At 46.2% G+C, this 19,716-nt stretch overlaps 1 protein-coding gene across 1 annotated transcript in view; it reads left to right on the forward strand.

Moving 5' to 3' along the window:
- The window catches only part of LOC308282280 (multiple PDZ domain protein-like), a gene marked incomplete at both ends in the record, with an annotated part of 69,780 nt that overhangs the window by 30,206 nt on the left and 19,858 nt on the right, over window positions 1–19,716 (forward strand). The window contains 5 exons of the mRNA XM_080722627.1: window positions 2,461–2,608; window positions 2,749–3,035; window positions 6,211–6,393; window positions 11,748–11,925; window positions 12,899–13,009. Of these exons, the coding sequence (XP_080578753.1) occupies window positions 2,461–2,608; window positions 2,749–3,035; window positions 6,211–6,393; window positions 11,748–11,925; window positions 12,899–13,009 (907 nt within the window). The remainder of the gene's footprint in view (window positions 1–2,460; window positions 2,609–2,748; window positions 3,036–6,210; window positions 6,394–11,747; window positions 11,926–12,898; window positions 13,010–19,716) is intronic.

The following is a 19,716-nucleotide window of genomic DNA, read 5'->3' on the forward strand; positions in this document are numbered from 1 at the left end:
AGATGAATCGATGTTTTTATTGAAACCTTTTCCACTTTGCACATTAGGAGCTTTTTCAGAAATGTGAAATGTCAGCGACAAAGCCCACGCTAATGTTGAATGTTCACATTCATTTGAAAGTGAAGCCAATAGCTGACAAATGACCTCTATAAGCAGAAAGGAACAGATGAGTCACAAACATTTATTTAGTGGAAACTCTATTGGCATTTAATCATAATACCCTTCCTTTGACCGCGTGGTATAAACAAGTAACTGCTTCCAATACATGGTGGGTGGTGCTTTGACTTTTGCACATGAGGGCAATCGAGCAAAGAAAAACTAACTCAATATTCTGACTGCTTTCCTAGAGCTGCTCAGTCAAATCGTGCCCACTGCCGTTACTCATATGAGTAAGTATGGGTGCTACTGTATGTGTTCTCTGTCGTGACAGGCGCACCGTACCGCACATTTCCATCAGTCTAATAATGCCTTGTCAGAAGTTGTCACTGTTCCCCTGCGACAGCGACAGCTTATCATCTCATTATGTGTTGCCATTAATTGTCCGCTGCCATTGTGATGTCTCTGTCAAGTCTGACCATATGTCCTCGCAATGATGTTAAATTATTGCTTGTTAGTGTAGCCTAAAATGTTCTAACAGTTCTTCAATAATTGAAGAATTATGGTTTCACACTATCACCCACAATGTGTTGTTGTCATCCTCATTCCATTCCATTCCATCTCTCTCTCTCTCTCTCTCTCTCTCTCTCTCTCTCTCTCTCTCTCCTTTTCTCTCTCTTTTCACCTTGTTTTCTTTCACACTCTCTATTTCATGCAAGTGTAGGTCCAACTACCAACATTTCTTTCCCTCGAAAATGTCCTGAATAATTCATAGCTCATCTCACCTTCAGCGGTGTGTGCTCCCGAATTAAAAGTGTTCTAAAAAGCCTCTTGCACACCCGCAAAGACGCGCACACACACACACGCACATGCACACGCACACGCACACGCACACGCACACGCACACGCACGCACACACACACACACACACACACACACACACACTTAAGTGTTGGGGCACAGAAACACACACACACACACACACACACACACACACACACACACACACACACACACACACACACACGCACACACACACACACACACACACACACACACACACACACACACACACACACACACACACACACGTACACACACGCATGTGCATGTGCATGTGCACAAACACCTACACTCGCAGTCGCAGCATTGCTTCATCCTTAAACTAGACAGCTTTTCAGAGAAACTAACAGAGAGAGGGGGCAGATGAGTTGTTTTGGCATCCTCAGAATGAGACACATCTTGAAGGTTGAGGGCTTGTCTCCATGAGGATGCTGTTGAGACCAGACAGCCAGTCCTCATGGCTCAGACACAAAACCCCCAATACGTCACTGTCTGGGATAAACCTCTCCATGTCTCCATAATTCAACGTTTTATGTTTTTGTCCCTCTTAAATCATTACCCTACTTCTTTGTGCAACAGTGGCACACAAAAACAGAACAAATAGCTAATCTACGGTGCGTTATGAGCTTGTAGGTTGGCTTGTAGATGTATGCTATAACTTAACTTATAGTGTGTGCCAGCGGCTACGTCATTGTAGTCCTTAGCAGCCATTTCTTGGGTAAAAACACAGGTGTTTCAATTGTTTGATTGCATAGAACTAATGCTTTACTCCAATCAGAACACCTGTGTAAGGCTGTGTTTACCCAAGAAATGGCCGCTCTTAGAACTACATTTGGCACACCCTATAGGCTATAAGTGTTGGAACGCAAGTTATTTTTCTTTCTCCATTTCCTGAAAGGTAACAGTTTTGGATATACAAGCTTTCAACCCTACATTGCTGGCTGATTGTAACGGCCTGTCCATTGACCATATGATTGTACATCGTGGCAATTTGTGGCTATTATGGCATACGCTTAACTTTCTCTCTTACAACTGACATTTAAGTCGCCTCACTCATGGTTTGTAGCTGTAGAAGCAACCGTGCAAATCCATAACAATCCATGTTCCGTGGGAAGTTTTTTATCTGTAGCTTAGAACTCTGTGCATGCATAGAATCCATAAGGGTCCCAACATTCTCATGTGTCTTGACTTCATCATCAACATAACCATGTCCCCATAAGCTATCACAAAGTGTAAGTCAATGTTTAACCACTTAAACTGCATGCATCATTATTGAGGGGAAGACTTTAGCAGAAAATAGCAGATAAACAAGCTCATAATGCTGCACACTGTGACGCGTCATGAGCTTGATGATCGGCTATTTTCAGCAAAGACATATTGTAGAGCGATAACCAGAAAAGACAGAAGAGACCAGAGGTACTCCGGTAGACCATATAGGGTTCAAGTGGTTAAACTCATGAAATTTCACTGTGCACCCCCCCCACCCCTCCCCTGACCTTCACTGTCCTCCCTTCTCCTCAGCATCACCTACGTCTCAGCTCACCAGGTGGAGGAGCACAGGGCCCGTTTGGGCCTAGCCCCACTGGCATCCATCACAGTAGATAGTGCTTCCCTCTCGCCCATCCCCCCAACCCCGTCTCCAGAACCTCCAACCAAGTCGCCTAGCCCGGTCAGAAGTCCAGTTGCATCGCGTCTGACCTCGTCACCTGCTCCAGCCACCGTTTCCACTGCATCGCGTCTGACCACGTCAACTGCTCCTGTCACAGTTGCATCTGCATCTCGTCTGACCACGTCACCTGGTCCGGTCAGAAGTACAGCTGCATCTCGTCTGACCACATCACCTGCTCCGGCCACAGTTTCTGCTGCATCGCGTCTGACCACGTCACCTGGTCCGGCCACAGTTTCTGCTGCATCGCGTCTGACCACATCACCTGGTCCAGTCAGAAGTACAGCTGCATCGCGTCTGATCTCGTCACCTGCTCCAGCCACAGTTTCTGCTGCATCGCGTCTGAACACGTCACCTGGTCCGGTCAGAAGTACAGCTGCATCGCGTCTGACCTCGTCACCTGGTCCGGTCAGAAGTACAGCTGCATCGGGTCTGACCTCGTCACCTGCTCCGGCCACAGTTGAAGCTGGAGTCAAGCCTTCTGACTTATTCAAGTCAAAGACACAGCTGCGAGAACCAGTCAAAGAACCAACTAAGACGGTCTCTACTACTACTGCCATCTCAGATACAAGGTATTGTAAGAACATTCAGGCAGGCGTGTTAGTTCACACACACACACACACACACACACACACACACACACACACACACACACACACACACACACACACACACACACACACAGGCGCACACTCACTCACATGCACGAATGCACACATGCACACATGCAAGCACACGCACGCACGCACGCACGCACGCACGCACGCACGCACGCACGCACGCACGCACGCACGCACACACACACACACACACACACACACACACACACACACACACACACACACACACACACACTCAAGCCTCGACTGGAGTAAATAAGTAGGGCTTGCATGGAGTGATTACCGATAGCATTCACATTCATTGTGGAGAAGGAGCGCTCCATTAGCAATAAACTGAACGTGTTGTTCCATTTGGCAAAAATGTGGGTGCTTTCTGGCTTGGTATTCACTCGTCCTCCATAATTTTCTGTGATAAAGAAGGAAAAGGCGTCTCGTGGGTGTTAAAGCTCTTCGGTTATATTTAGCCCCTCGCCTATGGATCTCTGTTGCTGACTGTCAGCAAAAATGAATAGTCTCGCTTCTGTCTGTTGTCGCTCTCCCTCCATCTTCACGACGGTGCCTTTCTCCTCCCTGGTTCACTCTTATTTCTCTCCACAGCCTTTTCTTGACTATTATCTTTCAACCCCTGCCCCCTCTCTCTCTCCCCCTCCCCTCTCTCTCTCTCTCTCTCATCTCTCTTTCGTCTTGAGTCTGCTCATGCCTCTTTGTGTCGACACGCTTCCTCATGTGTCTTCATCATCTTTCCTAGTTCTCTTTGCCTTTATCGCTGGTCCCTGTGCACAGGGGCATCACAAGGGGGGGGGGGGAAGTATGGGACTGAGTTACTAGAGCCCTAGGTGGAGGGGCCTTCATTATTTTAAACTTTAGCTGTTGAAAAATAGCAGATATACAAGCTCACAGCGCAGCACCGAGTGCCGCACTGTGAGCTTGTAGATCTGCTAATTTTGAAAAGTCGTGATAATGTGTGCAAATCTTTGAATATATGTAACTCAGATTTTGCTTCTGGGGGGTCCCTGGAACTAAATATTTTGAGATGGGACACAGGTTTTTCAAAAACCATTTGAAATATTCAAAGACTTGCGCACATTTTCACGATTTTTCAAAAATAGCAGATCTACAAGCTCTCGGCGCCGCGCTGTGAGCTTGTACATCTGCTACTTTTCAATAGTTAAAGCACAAAATAACGTGTACTAATGCGTTCCCAGTCTAAATGGGTTTAAACCCTCTCCCCCTATGAAGAACATTCATGGGGGGCCCGCAGTGAATCCTTGTACCCAGGGCCCAGAATTTGGTGCAACACCCCTACCTCTGCCCCCCTCTTCTTAATTCTTCTTCTTCTCCTTCTTCTTCTTCTTCTTCACCTCATCCTCTGCTCTTATTCAACGCTGGCGGAAGCATTAGTTCTGCTCTCCTCTATAACCTGTCTAGCTATAGGCTCCTGCTGCGTAGAATAGATACAGCACTGCTATCACTCACCCCAATGGGCTTATTACGGACCTCCTCTGCTTAAACATATTCATGAAAAAATCTTTCCTTCCCCTTCCTCCCTGGCTCACGCAAACACACACACACACACAAATGCATTCACGTGCGTGCGTGTGTGTGTGTGTGTGTGTGTGTGTGTGTGTGTGTGTGTGTGTGTGTGTGTGTGTGTGTGTGTGTGTGTGTGTGTGTGTGTGTACCACCCACACACCAGCACATACAGTAAATGGGCCTCCATGCTGCGACCTCCCCAGCAGAAAATGTTTATTTTCAGGGCTATTTGCTCTCAAAATTCTGCACCTTCGCAAGGCCTTTCCAGTATCTGCTGCCATTGTCCATGTGTCATACAGTGTCAGTCCTTGAGAAAATAACAAAATACCCTGACAGCAGCTACCGTCCTACTGGCACCCATTACTGTATGTCAGCTCGAACCTTTTGAAATATTGTCACATACCGGTACATGCACACACACACACACACACACACACACACACACACGCACGCACGCGCGCGTGCGCGCACACACACACACACACACACACACACACACACACACACATGTTGTGTGATGAAGCAGGGCTTTACTTTGCAAAAGAACGTACACATTTGAAACTTGGAGATACAAGGTTTCCACCCGACAACGACGATATATTCTGTATTCACTGTATTCACCCACTGCTGCTAAATGAATGTCTCAGTCTCAGACCTCCAAAGGTGCATGCCTCAAAGGACAATGTTAATCAATCCAAGTTATTGGGTTTCCAGCCTGGGCGATATTAGGAAAATCTTGGATATTCGATAATGTTGTTGAATACCTCGATATTGATATTACTTGCGATATTAGTAAAAACAATTGCGTTATATAGTTTGTAATGTTTTTTCTGCTTTAGGTCCACTGCCTGCCTAACCCCGATAATGACTAGCATATCCATGCATGCACACTGCACAGTACTCATAGAATAAAGAAATTAAATGCCTTATTTCCATTTTCCAACAAATGTATTTATTTATTGAAATAAGCCTGGTTACAGATTGACTGCTTTTTTGCATGTGCTACGTGCATGCATAGTGTGTCTGTTACTGTAATTAATTTGACATATACACCAATACCTAATTTCAAGCTGTCTTCGACGGTATATATATCTATATCTACAGTATATATACAGTATATCTATATCTATATCAATACATTTTCGATATATTGTCCAGGCTTAATAATATATACAGTATATATATATATATATATATATATATATAGAGAGAGAGAGAGAGAGAGAGAGAGAGAGAGAGAGAGAGAGAGAGAGAGATGGGGGGGAGAGAAAGTATAGCTCACAATGTGTTGCATCTCACGTTGTGAGCTTATATCGTTGCTTAGCTATTTGGACTATTTTTGCTTGCCACTGTCATATGACAAAAGTTTAAACTGGTGCATACATTTATGAAATATGCAGATACATTGTTTCCCAATAGTGATGATAATATTTATTCTTTTTTCCCCACCAGTTGCCGTATCCTAAAGCATCCATCTGAAAAAGAGAAGGGGGGAACAGGACAGGACGGAGGGAGAGGCCAGAACAGAGCTGATCTGAACATACCAAAGGTGGAGATCAAGGTGGAGGATGGTAAAGAGGTGGAGAACGAGGAGCTTCATTCTCCCTCCAGCCTGTCTTGGGGAAAACCTCGAAGGTCAGTTCAATTGGTGATGCTGATGATATTGTCATGGTCAGTGTTGCAGTGCTGATTCAGTGTTTGGGAGGTACGCGTTTGTCTCATGGCATCACACGCTGATGGGACGATGAGCGATATTATCGTTTATCGTGATCAAAAACACTCACTATAAGTTTTAATGTATTGTGATATCATCCTCCATCCTGCACTGGGTTCAATTCTCCTTTTATTTGCCGAGCTGCATATCCGGTACCACTTAAACCCTCTATAATTGGTAAAAGGTACTTATAATATACTTGATACAGTCTTTTTTTCACTCTCTATCAAATGTCTTTGCCAAAAGATTGCCGATCTGCGAGTTCACAACGCGTGTGTAAGCTTGTAGATCGGCTATTTTTTGGCGAATGTTCTGCCCTAGGATAATGGATTTTGATTATCACGATAATATCGTAAATCGCGATTTCTTTTGTCACAATAATCGTGATATGACATTTTCATATCGTCCCATCCCTAACGCACACTATACAGGTCTATTGATATGCATACAGGCTCGTTTCTTTGTTAAAACACCCTGTTGTGACACTAAAGCGTTGTCGGGGTGTGAACTTGGGGGGTTTTAGCATCAATGCATGTCCGTTTGCATGAGAGGCGTGACCCCTGCTCAGAAAAGATACGGGGCGGTGGGGGCGCGCGCCCCCGGACTAATTCAACACTGGTCATGGTTATCAGAGTCTGAATGGCCCACTTGGTTTCTTTTAGGTTATGTTTAGCCACCACTGCTGTTAGGAGATCATCATGACAATGTCGGTCTTTGTACCTTTTTAATTATGGTGCTATTTACTTAGTATTGCACTTGAAAGCTTTTGCTATTCTTCATAACATGTGTTAATCCTTCAGTTAATATAACCAGCCTAGTTCAATCCACTTTGGTCCATTGGGTGTGAGGAGCAGCAGGGGTTCTGACCCCAGGGCTCAAAAATTATAATATCTTATTGTAGGATAAGATGTTTGTGTTATTTACAGTTTCCAACTAATGTAGTTGTCATTTTCCCCAGCGCCCACGTTGTACAGTGTAATTACTGAATGTACTTAAGTAATCTATGTACCCCTTCCCTTAATGTAATTAATGACATTTTAAACAAAAACGTACGGGATTATATCAGTAGGATTATATCAGTAGTTCAGTCAGACAACTCTTATAAATAAATATATTTATTGAGCATAATAAAAAGAGAATAAATATTCAAGCCTATTTGGCGTCACTGAACTAGCTCCGCAGGCTTTGCATCATGTACTAGTACCCACTACCCAAACAGTACTCTAAAATATCTTTCTGAAAACATTTAAGATGACAAAGAGGAAATTAAACTTGATTCAGCACTGCCTTGTTGAGTGAACAGGAGTTTAGATTCCAATCCAGTCAGTGAACGACCTGCCTGTGTCTCAGTTCAGTGGGTGACTGTGGAGCTCAAGCAGTGAACTGTACTGAATGCTTCAATACGCTGAAAAGAAGGATAATGCCCATCACTAAACCACAGCCTTCTGTCAAATGTATTTGCCTCTACTCAATATGCACCAGTAATGGTTCCTTTTCTCCAACACAAGGACCCCACAGCCGCCCATCACTCTTTCATAGCTGGTTTTAATCATGAAAATCATCATGTTATTATTAGATTGATATGTCAAGACATCACAGATGTCTCTTGGACATAAATAAGGAGCCATTGCAAGAGGATCCCGTCTGTAATGTCCTGTAATGACTGCATGCCCAGATTAGCAAAACTGCTTTATTGGAGTTGGACATGCCTCAAGGTGCAGCTTCAGACTAGGGGTGGTCGATATGGAAAAATACAATATCACAATATTTTCCCAAGCTGTATCACAATACACGATTTTATCACGATTCTTTTTCACGTTGTTTTTTACAGTTATTTTTCAAGTTACTTGACAAAATCTAGACTCTCTGTGTTCCTTTTGGGAGGTCTAAATTGAACTTTACAAGTATGTAACTCTGACAGTATACAAATGAGTTAAGTGGAAACCTTGACATTTTAAAGTTTGAGAATTACTGATTTAGACCAAAATGCAGGTTTAAATTGAATTCGGCAATGAATCTCTGTATTAACGATTAAACAGGATTTTTTACAAGGCTCCCTCAATTGTATCACGATATATACGATACCTCTGAAAAGACATATCGTGGAGACATTGTATCGTCTCAACGATAATTATCACCATATCGCCCACCCCTACTTCAGACCAATGCACCATAGATTGCTTAAAGGGCCTTCAGACTTGTTTGTACTCTGTGCAAAATAAACTGCCTCGAATCCCTGTTTGCAAGCACAGTTCCAACAAAGCTTTGTGTGGCAAGATACTGTACACAGCTTAGTTAGAGCAGCTACAAGAGAGATTGATTCCCTCGCCTATATTTATAATATTTATGATTCTTATCCGTCTTTTTGATGATCTGACGATATCTTACACGTATTTCACAGGAGCTGAACAACATGAAAAACATAGCTTTCATGTATCTGGGCCCAGCAGCCACTCTATTGTTCTGAGTGATTCACCATAGCTGGAGCCTGCCAAGGGGAACACACTTAAAAACAGGCTCTAATAAACGGTGTGCCTCCTATGTGGACCTGGGACTTCATGTGGCAACATATGAACACTGGAAAATATGTCTGTGGAATCAGGTCATTCACACATGCAGCATGCAACAGGAGAATGTCCGTTTCAAATGTGTCCACACATTAAGGTAAATACTCTGTCTGATGAGGTGAGGGCGGTGTCTGAGTTGTAGACGCACACATTAGCTACTCCCACGTCAATATAACACATGGGCACAGCCTGAGGGAGATCCGATGATCAAATGCAATATTTTTGAGAGAATATTGGTCTATATATAAAGCCAAGTGTGCACTGCTCGTTATCTACAATGCACTGACTGACTTCCACTATGAAATTAAAGTTAAATAGTAAAACAATTATTGGGACTGTAGGTCGCTATTTATGTAGGTCGCTATTTAGTATGAAAACTTGCAGCTCATGTCTGTCTGTCACACCTCATGCTCTGACCTGTTCTGACATCACAATGATGACTTGACCAGCTCAGCAGAAGGATATAGCTGATCTGTTCTTCTGACATCACAATGATGACTCGACCAGCTCAGCGTTCTCAACGGGCCCGAAAATGAAGGTCTGGCCTTAACTGGGCCATAACTGGGCCGGCCAGAGGCCCAGTCTAGCCTAATTTGCATACATTTTACACCCTACCCTGCCTGAGAACGTCATCTCCAGTCATCTCCATATTTGGGAAAATATGGTCACATTTTGGCCGCATTTTGGCCAACTTAAACAACCAACCAGGTCTGTGCATTTTCTTTTGTTCAAAGTTGATCCAATGCCAAAGCGCCAGCGCTTGCCCAGCAGTCTGCTGTCACCCAGGCGGATGCGTGCACGTGCCCATGTGCGAGACCTCGCCTCGAAGAAATGCAATGATGTAGATCTCAGAAACCACATACGCATGCGAGTGGCACCTGTGTGGATCTCTGACAATGTGACCAGGCTGTGATGTCAGTCAATTTAAGTTAAATTATTTCAAAAAGTAAAACAAATAAAATAAAGTTAGTTGGAGAGGTACTTCTGTCTTCTACTAGCAGCATGCATGAGAGGTTTATTGGTGCTGATTGGTCCAGTTTGTGGGATAAGAGATTAGCTCCAGACAAACAAACAAACAAACAGACGGCCCCATTTGTAGACAGCAAGCCTCCTGCAAAGCCACACCGTAAAAAACAAACACAAAAACGGAAACTATCCTAATACAGCCCCCCCCCCCCTCTCCCCTTTACCAATCATCCTTTTCATCGTGGTAGAATAAAATGTGATTTCATATCGTTTCAATCAAAAGTTGCTCATGCTCACGAGGCATGCGACAGGCAAGGCACAGCGGCACAGGACAGGACTGACATTTGTCAGCGCCGGTATTTTCGGTTGTTGACGAGCGAGCGGTGTGCCTGTGTTGTCCAGTGGCGTCAGTTCAGCAAAAGCTAGGGTATGGCAAAGATGGGAGTCCTTATGGAAAATAGGCATTACATTTTGGATAACACGGCTCTATTGTGAAAATAGCAGATCTACTGCGAGGCGTTGTGAGCATGTAGATCGGCTGAAAAAGAATCGTCTGCAAAAAATATATATACTTTTGTCAGTTTTTTTACACAGGTTTCTACGGTTTCTTGGGCTGCATATGGCAGCCTGGAATGGTTTTTCAAGTGCAGCTAAACTTAGCATGTTTACAGTTTACAGTTTACAGTTTAGGCATTTAGCAGACGCTTTTAATCCAAAGCGACTTACAATAAGCAGATACAACATCGCAATAATAAACAAGATAATAGGTCAGTACATTAACAGCAATATAACAATGTAAATGGATATCTATCTAGAGAAAAACACAATATAATCAAGTTCTAAAGAAACCTAACAAACAAATGTTAACTAGCTTCATGTATGGTCATTGATTTTACTGTAGTGCTAAGGGTTTAGGTGGAGTCTGAAAAGGTGAGTCTTCAGTCCACGGCGAAAGGTAGCGAGTGAGTCCGTTGTTCTAAGTGCGACAGGGAGTTTATTCCACAACTTGGGAGCCAAGAGGGCAAACTGTCTTGGACGAGTGGATTTTTGCCCTGGAGTTTTTAGCGAGGGTTCGGTCAGCATCCCTGTGTTGGCTGATCTGTTAGTAAACGTGCCACAATTAACAATAATGCATTGCACTTGTGCAGCTGACCTACGGAACCTGGGAATATACCATTTTTGTCAAGCTGGGGAGAATACAAGTGTGGAGAATATAATTATTAATACCTTGTTAAAGTGACCATTATGTTAAATTTTGCATTTGTCGTTATTTTACTGTAATTTAACAACATAATAACCAGCGCAGATAGACAAAGAGACACTCGTGGATTTATGTTTAAAAGTAACTTCTATTTCCCCCCCTGGAGCCAGGGTATGGCAGCTGCATGGGACAGTATTTTCTGCTGGTGTTTCAGTCCGAGTGTATCAAAGGGTGCGTTCGGAAATGCGCACCGGGTGGGGTTAGGGTTAGGGTTTAGGGTTAGGTTTAGGCATAGTTTTACTGAGGTTAAGGTTAGGGTTAGGGTTGAGTTTAGGCATAGTTTTACTGAGGTTAGGGTTAGGATTAGGGTTGGGTTTAGGCACTCACTACACTGAGCACACACCCGGTGCGCATTTCCGAACGCACCCTTTGATACACTCGGACTGAAACACCAGCAGAAAACACTCTCCTGCAGCTGCATACCCCTGCCATACCCAAGTGACGCCCCTGGTGTTGTCCCCCTCCCTGCTGTGTATGTTAGTGTGCAGCTGAGACGCGCGGCGGGCCAGTCCCTGGGCATCATCATAATGGGAGGCAGAGGAATGGGCAGCCGGCTGCACAGCGGGGAGATGATGAGGGGGGTGTTCATCAAACACATCAGCCCCGACAGCCCAGCAGCACAGAACGGCACCCTCAGGACTGGAGACAGGATACTAGAGGTGTGGTTGTGTGTGTGTGTGTGTGTGTGTGTGTGTGTGTGTGTGTGTGTGTGTGTGCGTGTGCGTGTGCGTGTGCGTGTGCATGTGCGTGTGTGCGTGTGTGTGTGTGCGTGTGTGTGTGCGTGCGTGCGTGCGTGCTCGCATGGGTGTTTGTGAGGGTGTATGAATGAGTGACAGAGGAAAAGGAAATAATAAGAAGGAATGTGTGTGAATGTACTTTGGGAATTGTGCAAATATAGCATGCTTGTCCTTCGTTGAGCGTGCGTGCGTTTGTGCGTGTGTGTGCAGGGGCGTCACAAGGGGGGAGAAAAGTGGGACTGGGTTACTAGGGCCCAAGGTGGAGGAGCCTTAATTATTTTATACTTTAGCTATTGAAAAATAGCAGATATACAAGCTCGCAGTGTGGCACTTGGTGCCGTGCTGTGAGCTTGTAGATCTGCTATTTTTGAAAAGTCGTGAAAATGTGTGCAAATCTTTGAATATACTGTATGTATTTTTTAAGCAAACATTTGTAACTCAAAGTTTGCTTCTGGGAGGTCCCTGGAACCAAATATTTTGAGATGGGGTCCATGGCAAAATACATATCATTTTGGGGGTCCTTCACATGAAAAGGTTTGAGCACCACTGACATAGAAACATAGGTTTTAAAAATATATATATATTTGAAATATTCAAAGACTTTTCAAGATTCTTTCAAAAATAGCAGATCTCGCAGCACTTGCTTGTATATCTGCTATTTTTCAATAGTTAAAGCACAAAATAATGCGTAATAATGCGTTCCCAGTCTAAATGGGTTAAACCTCCTCCCCCTATGAAGAACATTCACAGGGTTGCCCCACAGTGAATCCTTGCACCCAGGGCCCAGAATTTGGTGTGACACCCCTGTGTGCATGTTTGTGTGTAGGGGGATCTCTACTATTACAGTACCTATACATTTATGTCTCATATGTGTACGTATACGGTTGCTCATCAGGTGGGTGGAGTGGACCTGAGAGAGGCCAGCCATGAGCAGGCAGTGGAGGCCATCCGCACAGCTGGAGACATCATCCACTTCCTGGTGCAGACTGGACCAGACAGACCTCAGGTATTCCATCCCAGCCACGAGGCACCATTTGCTTGCACAGCACATTTGTAAAGGCCTATGCCTAATTTATACTTTGTCTCATGCCTTTGGCACTCGCTGACAATCGCAGATGTTCAAGCTAACAATCAGTTCTTTTTTGCGAGTGACACCGCCAGTGATGAAATATAAACTAGGGCTTCCGAATCCAATTAGAAATGAGTTCCTTTAGGCTACGCAGTGTAATTTCACACTTAGTAGTCCCCCCAGGAATCCGCGGAGAAAAATTCTTAATTCCGCGGAGAACAATCCTGATTCTGCGGAATTCTGTGGTGAACAATTCTTGATTCCGCGGACATTAAAAAACAACCTAAAATGACCAGTTATCAAGCTAAAAATGATATAGTTCTAATAATCAAGTGAAATAGCTATGAAAATAGGCAAATAGCTACAATTAATTTTAATTAGTGGTTAGAATAATCAAATAATCATGTTTGAGAATATAAATCTAATATTAAATCTATTCTTTTTTTTAATTGTTATTGTTTTTAATAATTACTTTCTGTTGCAAAGACTATATTGTCATGCAAACCCTGCCCATAGTAACCACATTTTAGAGGATAGCCTACCTACTACCTAGTATGGGTGTAATATTTATCTATTCTCTTCTGCATTAGCATAACGCCAGGACCATAGACATAGAGGAACTATAGTTCAGGACACAGTTTCTGTCAGGAACGAATGTGGGACCGGACCAATACAGCGTCAGTGCAACCAGCAGGAGGGAAGCTAAGCTATTCCCCCAGGCCCTGTATGAGGTGGCCACTGGCCAGACCATGTACACATCGTTTTATAATAGTAGTAATGACTACTCCCGCCGCTCTGCTGCCACTCGCGACCGTTATTCTACGGACGTCAGAAAAGTCCGCGAATGGCCGAGAAATCCGCGGGTGGTCCATGTATAGCATGCGTGAGTGCGTCTTTCTCACCATGTGAGGCTGTGAGCCAATATAAACAGTCAGACGATGTGCCTAGTTCCTAGTCCATTAAAAATCAGCACCATCCGCTCTGGTATCGTCACCACACACACGAGTCACAGCACATGAATGCATGCCACGGCAAACAAAGCCATTTCCGTTTCCGTATCCGGCACGAGGACCGGCTAGGCTGTGAGTCTTGTCCGTCTATATCACCGCGACATCTAGCGGCCGTGATGAAAACTACATGTAAAATGTAATATTCTGCTCCTCGTCTGCGGACTACTATGATATCCGCGGGAGGCTCTGATATCCGCGGAGGGCTTCGATTTCCGCGAAAAATTCCGTGATCGCGGAATCGCGGATTCCTGGGGGGACTACCTTAGGCTTGATGTTTGGCCAGAGCATGAAAAGACTTTCAATTACACAAGTTAACAATGAGAGTGATTTGAGCCTGACATTATGTCCTCTAGACACAACGTGCCGGGCACATAGGAATGTGTGAGGTGGCTGGTGTGCAGGGAACATATCCGGTGTCTCCTATCGTATCGGATGTTTACTGTCAATATTCCAGGATGACCTCCCACTTGGGTAATGACGCCCCCTGGCGATCATTCAGAGAAACTACTTCAGCTCCCGTACTAACGTAGGTAGGAAGGGCCTGTCACTCAAACCGGAGTGACCCGCCTCCAGGCTATATAAGCCCCCGGAGGCGGAAGTAACATCCTCTTTTCACTCTCTGCGATATCACATTCAGATAAGTTGAAACTCAGCCTTTGTATTATTATTCTTCGCGCATTAGCCTAAAGCGGTGGCATTGGAGTCGCCCACCGGCGAGTGTTGAATTAACCCGTACTTAAGAATACTTATTCTTGTCCCGTCCTAAAACGACGGTTATTTCCTTCTATAACAAAGGATTATTACTGCTTGTTCAGGCCTCTGCCCGAACCAAGCGTGGCATAGCATTAGCCGTTAGCTTGTTAGCTCGTCTGCTCTTTGTTAACGTTAGCTACACTGCTTACCGCTTGTTCAGGCCCTGCCCGAATCAAGCGTGGCCTAGCTTTAGCCGTTAGCTTGTTAGCTCGTCAGCTTCCTTTGTTAACGTTAGCTACACTGCTTCGCTATGAACCCTCTTGCTTTCTGCCGAGGGAATGTATGTTTGTTCTGCTGTTAGCTTGTTAAGGCCTCTGCCTGAACCAAGCGTGGCCTAGCATTAGCCGTTAGCTCGTTGCTCGACAGCTTCCTTGTTAACGTTAGCTACGTGTTTCGCTATGGTCCCTCTTGCCTTTCTGCCGAGGGAATGTATGTTTCTGCCTGAACCAAGTTTGGCCTAGCATTAGCCGTTAGCTCGTTGCTCGACAGCTTCCTTGTTAACGTTAACTACACTGCTTCGCTATGGTACATCGGTTCCACCTGGCTAGGGCAGGCCTCGGAGCCTGCGCTCCACCAGGAGGGCTCAACGCTCTGGATCCTACAGCCCAGGCTGTCCGCCCCAGGCGGCCCGCACCGATAGTCAAGGTGCGGCGCTGCCGTCCGGGGCACCGCTTGTTCAACAGCGCGCCTTGGTCAAGATGGCGCCAAGCGACGTGAGACACCGCCTGCCGTGCAGCCGACCGCAGCTAGCTCCACTGTCACTGGAGCTGGCGGGTCTGGCGGAGTTACCGCGAGGAAGGTGACTAAGAAGTCTAACAATATCCCTCCGGTGACCATTTCTCCTACGGGCGCGGTGCCTAAAGAGTAGCGTTGTGAGGTGACCGTCGGGGACGTCCCCTTCGACGTGAACTTTAACAAAGCAGTCCGATCCTTCAGGCGCGAATCGGACCTGAGCTCCAGTCAGAGCTAGGGTTCGTACTCAGGATACTCTGAGGACGAGAAGGAGGAGGACATGGCGGAGGAGGATGGCTCTCGCCCTGTCTTTACAGTGAAAGGTAAGGCCCCTGCGGCGCCAGCACTTCAACTGCCCCTCCACCCGCCAGTCAGGCGGGTGGAGCGGGTGGAGCGATGGCAGAGGACGTTGGTTTTCTGCAACGGAGATGTTGGATTCACTAAAGCGCTACAATCCTCATGGAAGTTACACAAGCACAATCTTTTCTGGGTTCTGTCAGACCCCAGTATAGAGTGGTGGGCACAACGTTTATTTTCTGTACCCCGCGTCGGGGAAATGAAAATGAGAATGTCGATGTATATGCCTCCTGTGTCCCAGATAGATCTGTTGAAAGAACAAAGTCTGTTTCTGTCCAACTCTATTGCACTAGCACAGATGACTCCATCTTGCATGACTCCTGTAAAAGTGTTGAAAGTCCTGTCAGGATTTTTTAATCAATCACAGGTTTTATCAGCAACCAGTATTGTTAATGTCAAACATTTATATGGTTCCTCTTACACGCGAGGGGAATATCCCTCGCGTGAACAATGCAATGAATTTAACGATGAGTCACTAATTCTGTCGGCCTACTATGAGCCCTCGTCACGGGACAAGCATGAAGGCCATAGCGCAGGTATTAAACGTAAAAGTTCCTCCCCTGTCAGGGGAGAATGCTTTAGTTGCGGACATTGTAGAGGGGGATTGTGTTGGGGCAGGGGTCCGTGGTGTCACCCGGTTCCCCTCCCCCCAAACGAGGACGTTTATTTTCCCCGCGTCGGGGAAATAAAAATGAGAATGTCAATGAATATGCCTCTTGTGTCCCAGATAAATCTGTTGAAAGAACAAAGTCTGTTTCTGTCCAACTCTATTGCGCAGACGACTCCATCTTGCATGCCTCCTGTAAAATTGATGTAGTCCTGTCAGGACTCCTTTGTCAATCACAGGTTTTGTCAGCAACCAGTAATGTTATGTCAAACATTTAGACGGTTCCCCTTACACGCGAGGAGAATATCCCTCGCGTGGTTAATGCAATGAATTAACAATGAGTCACAAAATTCTGCCGGCCTACTAATGAGCCCTCGTCAAGGGACAAACATAAAGGCCTTCCCCGCGTCGGGGAAATGAAAATGACGCTTGTGTCTCAGATAAATCTGTTGAAAGAACAAGTCTGTTTCTGTCCAACTCTATTGCACAGACGACTCCATCTTGCATGCCTCCTGTAAAATTGATGTAGTCCTGTCAGGACTCTGTAGTCAATCACAGGTTTTATCAGCAACCAGTAATGTTATGTCAAACATTTAGATGGTTCCCCTTACACGCGAGGAGAATATCCATCGCGTGGTCAATGCAATGAATTAACAATGAGTCACAAAATTCTGCCGGCCTACTAATGAGCCCTCGTCAAGGGACAAACATAAAGGCCTTAGGACAGGGGCTAAGATAAATGCATGCCTCCTGTAGTAATGATGAAGTCCTGTCAGGACTCGTTAATCAATCACAGGTTTTATCAGCAACCAGTAATGTTATTGTCAAACAATTATGTGGTTCCTCAAGCGCGCGAGTGGGATATCCCTCGCGTCGACAATATGACTCCTTTATGCATGCCTCCTGTAAGAATGATGGAGTCCCGTCAGGACTCTTTAATCAGTCACAGGTTTTATCAGCAACCAGTAATGTTAACGTCAAACAATTATGTGGTTCCTCATGCGCGCGAGTGGATTTTCCCTCGCGTGAGCGATGCTATGAATTTAACCTTGAGTCAGAAATTCTGTCGGCCTACTATGAGCCCGGGTCAAGGGACAAGCATAAAGGCCTTAGAGCAGGTATTAAACGTAAAAGTTCCTCTCCTGTCAGGGGAGAATGCTTTAGTTGTGGGCGAGTCTGTTTATCAGTCGAATCGCTTTGCTCTTCCTGTTGCTCTATCGAGCGAAAACCGAACGCTTCCGGTTTCACCGGATACGGATTCGCTAGCTCCCCGCTTCCGGTCCGGCCGCAAAAAAAAAAAGCTCCGCTAGTCAAGCGGTACAATCAGAAGGTGTTCCCGCCTTGCGGCCTATTGAACCCCTGCGCTCCGCATCCGGGTGTTCCGGATACGGATACGCAGGTTCCCCACTTCCGGTCCCGCCGCAAAATAGCTCCGCTAGTCAAGCGGTACAACCAGAAGGTGTTTCCGCCATGCGGCCTATTGAACCCTTGCGCTCCGCATCCGGTCGTTCCGGATACGGATACGCAGGTTCCCCACTTCCGGTCCGGCCGCCAAAAAGCTCCGCCGTCACGGAAGCACAGTGGTGGGGTTTCTCTCGCTCAAAACACGCTAGCACGCTGCGCGCGCCAGTGGAAGTTATGCAACCCGAGCCATTGGGTATTTCGAACGATAACCAGGGGTTACAGGTTACAGTTCGCAGACATACCCCCGCTTTCGAGCAGGGTTATTCATACCAGGGCGCGTGGTTTAAAAGCAAATCTTTTGAGAGAAGAGATCAGCTCCTTGCTAAGCAAGGGTGCTATAGTGGAGCTGGACAGGACCCAATCCCGCATGGGATTTTGGAGCCGTTATTTCCTGGTGCCCAAAAAGGGGGAGGGGCTACGTCCCATCCTGGACCTAAAGGCACTAAACGTGTACCTGAAGAAATACGTTTTCAGGATGCTAACTGTACCCACCATGTTACGGTCGGTCAGGCAAGGGGATTTCCACTGTTCAGTGGATCTGAAAGATGCTTATCAGCACGTCCAGATTTATCCCCCACACAGGAAATTCCTACGGTTCGCCTTCGAGGGTCGCCTGTACGAGTACACAGTACTCCCTTTCGGTCTGTCACTGAGCCCGAGGGTTTTCGTGAAAGTGACCGAAGCAGCCATCGCCCCGCTGAGACAGCAGGGCGTCAGGTTGGCGACGTACATCGACGATTGGATGATTTCAGCGAGCTCCGCCCACGAAGTGGCGCGTCACACACAAGTGGTTTTGGCTCACCTGAAGGCCTTAGGTTTCATAGTCAACCACGGCAAGAGCATGCTGACTCCAGCAAGTCGTCTTACATTCATTGGGGTCCTTCTGGACTCATCCGACATGTCGGCCCGTCTCTCAGAGGAGAGGGTGGACAGGTTTCGGGAATGTATCGACTCCTTTCAAGTGGGCCAGGAGGTCACTTACAGGAGTTGCATGGTACTGACGGGAATGATGGCTTCCGCAGTACATCTGTTGCGTTTGGGCAGGTTTCATATGAGACCTTTTCAAAGATGGATGTTATCCCTCGGGATCCCGCCCTCCTTGAAGTACAAGAAGGTTACGGTTTCCCCTTCCTGCGCGATCGCCCTGTCTCCGTGGCTGGTGGAGGGGTTCCTCACCAGCGGAGTCTCGATTGGCGAGGTGGTTTCCCGCAAGTCGATCACGACAGACGCCAGTCTCAGTGGATGGGGAGCCACTTTCGAGGGGCGCACAGCGCAGGGGCGTTGGCCTCTGGAGATGAGGGGTCGTCACATCAACTATTTGGAGTTGATGGCTATACTCCTGGTGCTCAAGCATTTCGAGCCTTGGATTTTGCATTGTCACGTCCTGGTCAGGACAGACAATACGACGGCCATGTTTTATGTCAACAAACAGGGGGGCCTGTCGTCGTTGCCACTGGACCGTCTGGCTCGAGAATTGACGGTTTGGTGCTTGTCGCGCCTCAAGTCGATCAGGGCCTTACACGTCCCAGGTCTCCTCAACAGCGGAGCAGATCTCCTGTCCAGGGGAGGTTCTCGCTACGAGGATTGGTCTCTCCACCCCAGGGTGGCGAACCAGATTTTTCGCAAGTTCGGTCAGCCAGTGGCGGACCTGTTTGCGTCAGCGGAGAATACGAAGTGTCCGTTGTTCTTCGCGGTGAAGGGCAGTCCTCCCTTGGGGTTGG

The sequence above is a fragment of the Nannobrachium achirus genome (genome assembly GCF_963921795.1).
Source record: "Nannobrachium achirus genome assembly, chromosome: 3".
NCBI classification, from domain to species: Eukaryota; Metazoa; Chordata; class Actinopteri; order Myctophiformes; family Myctophidae; genus Nannobrachium; species Nannobrachium achirus.